The sequence below is a fragment of the Echinops telfairi genome, unplaced genomic scaffold (genome assembly GCF_000313985.2).
Source record: "Echinops telfairi isolate 266 unplaced genomic scaffold, ASM31398v2 ScPeMD7_2;HRSCAF=8, whole genome shotgun sequence".
Taxonomy (NCBI): Eukaryota; Metazoa; Chordata; class Mammalia; order Afrosoricida; family Tenrecidae; genus Echinops; species Echinops telfairi.
In genome coordinates, this window is record NW_022103898.1 from 13705559 (window position 1) to 13710087 (window position 4529).

At 60.4% G+C, this 4529-nt stretch overlaps 1 protein-coding gene across 1 annotated transcript in view; it reads right to left on the minus strand.

Moving 5' to 3' along the window:
* Window positions 1–4529, minus strand: part of CSF2RB (colony stimulating factor 2 receptor subunit beta) — an 11432-nt gene that overhangs the window by 4701 nt on the left and 2202 nt on the right. Inside the window, exons 2-7 of the mRNA XM_004700715.2 lie at window positions 4489–4526; window positions 3205–3395; window positions 1691–1848; window positions 1441–1609; window positions 834–969; window positions 548–705 (exon numbers count right to left, since the gene is read on the minus strand). Coding sequence (XP_004700772.1) covers window positions 548–705; window positions 834–969; window positions 1441–1609; window positions 1691–1848; window positions 3205–3395; window positions 4489–4526 — 850 coding nt within the window. The remainder of the gene's footprint in view (window positions 1–547; window positions 706–833; window positions 970–1440; window positions 1610–1690; window positions 1849–3204; window positions 3396–4488; window positions 4527–4529) is intronic.

Below are 4529 nucleotides of genomic sequence, written 5' to 3' on the forward strand. Positions count from 1 at the left end.
GTTCCTGACCCACTGACAAGCAGTGGGAGCTCCCTGGGCATCATGGAGCCCTGAAGGAGGCTCTTTGTGGTGGGGTCCTTCTTCCCAAGACATCGGGGACATGCCCTTGTCAGGAAGCCTGCTCTCCCCACATACACGCCCATCCCCAACGGAGAAGTGAACCTCGGGCTCATTATGTGGACACTTGAGGACAGGAGTCCAGGGAAGACTCGGTACAGGCGTGGAGAGAGAGGCCACAAGAGAAGGCCTGCGTACCTCGGCGAGGCGGGAGCGCAGAACCCGGCCCAGGGACAGGGACTGGACTGTAAGAGCTCTCCCCTCGTCCTCAGTGGTGTCTCCCTTCTTAGGATCTTGCCCTGGTTTGGGCAGAATCTATTCCTTCCTGAGAACTGCAAGAAGGCACTCAAATGAGTGGTACTGATGTTCAGTCGATTTGGGAAGGGCAGGTCTGCAGGCTGAGCCTGCAGGAGCCCGGGGTGACTCTGGTCACACAGCAGTCTCTGCTTCTGTCCCAGAACCACCTGCGCAGAAGGCTGGGCAGACTCACTGTGCTTGGAGCTCTTGATGAACTTCTCCTCCTTCTTGGGCTGCACGGACACCATGTACTGGCCATGGGTGCTGGGCTCAGGCACTGGGATCTGGCACCAGTGCCGGGTGTAGGGGCTGCTGGGCATCTCAGTCAGCACTGGGGTGCACTCCATCCACCTGGGGAGCACCATGGGGTGAGGACGGGAGGAGGGAGGACTGCTGGAGGGGAGACTCCAGCAGGAGCTGGGGCCTCTGCTGGGCCTCCCAGGGTCAGGGCAGGGCTGGGAGGAGGGAGGCCCACTCACTCTGCCTCTGGGCTGGGCTTGTAGAAGAGGCTGAAGGGGATGGAGCGAGCCACCTCGGACCTTACTTCCCAGGAGCAGCTGAGCACGTGGGCTCCATTGAAGACACACTGGAGGTTCTGGGGCTGGGCCTCATCGCCTGTGGGAGATGCGTGGTCCATTCCCTCAGCCACCCCTCATTCATTCATGCTGTGGTGCTCGGTGAGAGCCCATGGCAGGAGGTGCTCCCTCATTCGTTCCCTCATACCCCCCTCATCCATTCATTCATTCACACTGTAACCCTCAGTAAGTGTTCCGTGGAGGGAGATGCTCCTCCATTCCTTCCTTCCTCCACCTCTCATTCATTCATTCATTCATACTGTAACTCCCCCATAGGAAAGGGAAGAGGGGTCTCTGAATGTCAGAGTTTGGGGGCTGAACTTTAGGGGTTAGGACCAGCTATGGAGGGTCCAAAAGTCAGGACCCAGGACACAGCCCTGTGTCGGGGAACTCAACAGAAGTGGCCATGGTCAGGGGAAGCCATTGCACAGTGGGGATTCTGAGGACCCTCCTGCCCCAGGAGCTTGAGGTGACCCACCCTCCCACTAACAAGCCAGTCCCCAGCTCTGACCTGGCTGGGAGTCCCAGTGGACCACAGGGCTCCACTCACTGGGCCGCCCTGAGAGCCCTGTGCCCGGGGCCAGCCGGGTCCGCACTCGGGCCACGTAGGTGCTGCTGGGCACGAGCTGTCCGGTCCCCAGAGTGGCCTGGGAGGAGTTGGAGTAGAGGGTGCTGGCCTCCTGTAGGGACAGGGAGCTGGAGGAGGCTGGCCCAGCTGGTCCCACTGGGCTGGGCAGAGATGGCCATGCATGCTTCCCTACCTCCCAGGAGTCCTGAAGTCGCCTATAGACCAGCTCAGACTCCAGGTGGCCCTCAGACAGCCAGTGGCTCTGGGGGTCCCCAAGGGGCGTCCTCCAGCTCAGCAGGAAGTGGTCCCCTGTGTCATTGACCTGCAGGTCCTGGGGTGTAGGGGGCTGGACTGGAGGGGGAGGAGACAAAGGACAAGTCAGGGTGGGGTTGGAGTAAGGGGTGGGCAGAACCCTATGGCCTTCTGTATGGACAGACCAGGGCTTGCAGGTCCAGGGCTGCCCTGACCACTGAGTGACCCTGGACCAGACAGCTTACCACTGCCTACGGGCTGTCCCCTGTGACTCCTGTGGGATCAGGTGAGGACGTGGACAAAGCTGTGCAGGTGCCCCGCCCTGAACATGGGAGCCCAGATCGGGGTGCTGACCTCAAGGCAATCAGGCCTCCTCCCTCTGGGGGGCCTTACTGCCCACAGCCTGGTCTCTGTGGCCTCCTTCCAACAGAGGGCGCTGTGCTCCCGTTACTCTGTGCTGTGTCCACTCTGCTCCTCTTCCCCCACCTGCTCTCTCCCCAGGGCCAAGCCAATGCCTAGGACAAATGTCCTGCTCTGGACCCTTGGCCACCCCCCTCTCCTTCCCCTGGAGTCGAGTCTCTTTCTTCTTCTCTTGTCCAATTTGTTTTATCTGTCGCTGTGGCAGTGGCTCAGCTTACTGATCGCCATCTTTACAACGGAATGAGATCTTGCCCAGTCCTGCCCCATCTTCACGATTATCGGCATGTTCGAGTCCATTTTTGCAGTCGTGGTCCACCGTGCGTGTGTTCCACCTGAGCCCTTTGTAAGCCCTTCCCCCCATGGTTTCTGTCTTCTCCTGTCCTCTTCCCCAAGGAGGGCTGCTTAGGGAAGAGAGGCGTTGAATGTCACTCTCCCCAAGGCCTGAGATGTCTCCGCAGGGGAATCGTGGGAATGATGGGAGATGAATGAGTGAGTGAGTGCATACATGCAAACTACTTTTACATGCTTCTCACGAATCACTGCCAACTGGCGGGGTGCGCCTGTCTGTTGGCACCGATGAGAAGGTGCATGCAAGAATGACACAGCGGCTGCTTTCTCGAAGTTTCTGTGTCTCATGGTGGAGGGATGACTTTCACAAGCACATTATAAAAATCAGGAACAGGACACACAGGTGCCCCGCGCATGGATGGCAGTGTGCTGCAGCGGGTCGGAGCTGGAGCCTTCCAGAATCCCTTTGACCGGGGCAACAGGCAGCAAGTCCTCCCCGCCCACAGCCAGGGCAGGCATCACTAATCGATCATCGCACTCTTAGCTCCTGAAGCTGACCAGGAGGCCAGCCCTTTGCCCAGAACCTTCCCAAGCTGTACCTGCTCCAAAGCCTCATGATGAGGAATCCATAGTCATCCCTCAAGTCAAGACCGAACTCCCAGTGAGTGTCTCCACCCCTTGAAGACCCTGGCTCCCTGGTCCTCCTCCTGGTGACCACTGTCCCACCTGGGGACCCCAGGTTCTCACCGTGCTGGGTCAGATCCACGGTCAGCTGGGCTCCGAGAGGCCTCTCTGGCTGGAAGTAGTAATAGTCATTTTCGCTGAGGACAAAGATGTCGTGGTGGAAGACACACCTCCTGGACACACAGGGTGGCGATGGGCAGGCTGACCAGGACTCGCCCTCACTGAGAGCGCAGGACGCTGGCTCCGGAGGGTCACTGCCGGGAGAAGACATGCGTTAGCTCGTAGGGAACGAGGATCCAAATTAGAAAACCGGAAAGGTGGCCACGCGTCAGACTGCCCAGGGGCAGGGGCCACGGCCCATTTCTGCCCAGCGAGTGGACACGTTGAAGAAGGACCTGGTAACATCACATGGAGACAACATGACATCGGCAGAGCCCGGGTAGGGGTGAGGAGGCTGGAAGGGGTGGGGGCAGTGGGGGCAGTGTGAGAGATACAGGGCATTTGGACAGAATTCGAAGGGGAGAGGGTGTAGCAGACACAGACTGCCTGCGTGTGTGACTCTGGGGAACCCCACTTTTGGGGGTGCCTGTGTCTCTACCCGGGCTAGGAAGCAGGTCACAGGCTGAGGAACGGGGAAGGTGACCGGAGGATGAGGAAGGTGGAAGCGGGAGTGGTGGCAGGAGAGGGCTGTGGCCGTGGCCGTGGTCGTGGACGCGGAGGCCAGCGCCGGCTCCTCCTGCGGGCAGTCTCCACGAGGAGACTCTACCCAGATCACTCTTGATACATCCTCGTAGCTCTGCACTTCCAAACGTGCGCAGCAGAGCAGGCACCCGTGGCAACGAGTTTCCGCAGGTCCATCCAGCGACACTGGGCGCTGAGCTGCCGTTCTTGCCCTCTCCTCAGAGCGCTCTTCCCTCGCAGGAGTTTCATTGCCCCTGGGCTGGCTGATTCAGCCCCTCACCCACGTCCCCATAGGATGCACGCACCTTCCCCCACTGCACATGCGCGGTACACACAAGCCCAGAAATGAAGCAGCCGGAGGGGGCGGGTCTGGAGGAGAGGCGAGCAGCCTGGGGGCCTAGGTGGGCTCTAAGTTAGGCCCCCCCCTGTGAACTGGGCATCCTACCCCTGCCCTGCCTTCCTCACAACCCGGAAGAAGGGCGATACGGCCCGTGGGGGTCTTGCCCCCCTGAGCAAGTGGGAAGTCCTTACCACCATCATCAGGGGACCGCCCTATGGGACCCCGACACCCAGACCAGCTCCCCACAGGCTCTCCTGGCCCCCCATCCCCACGTGATGCTGGGTCTCTCCCCACTCCCTGTGCCCCCCAGGCCCTGGGTCACTCACTTGTCCACTCGGCGATAGAGGGTCACATTGACGAGCCGCTG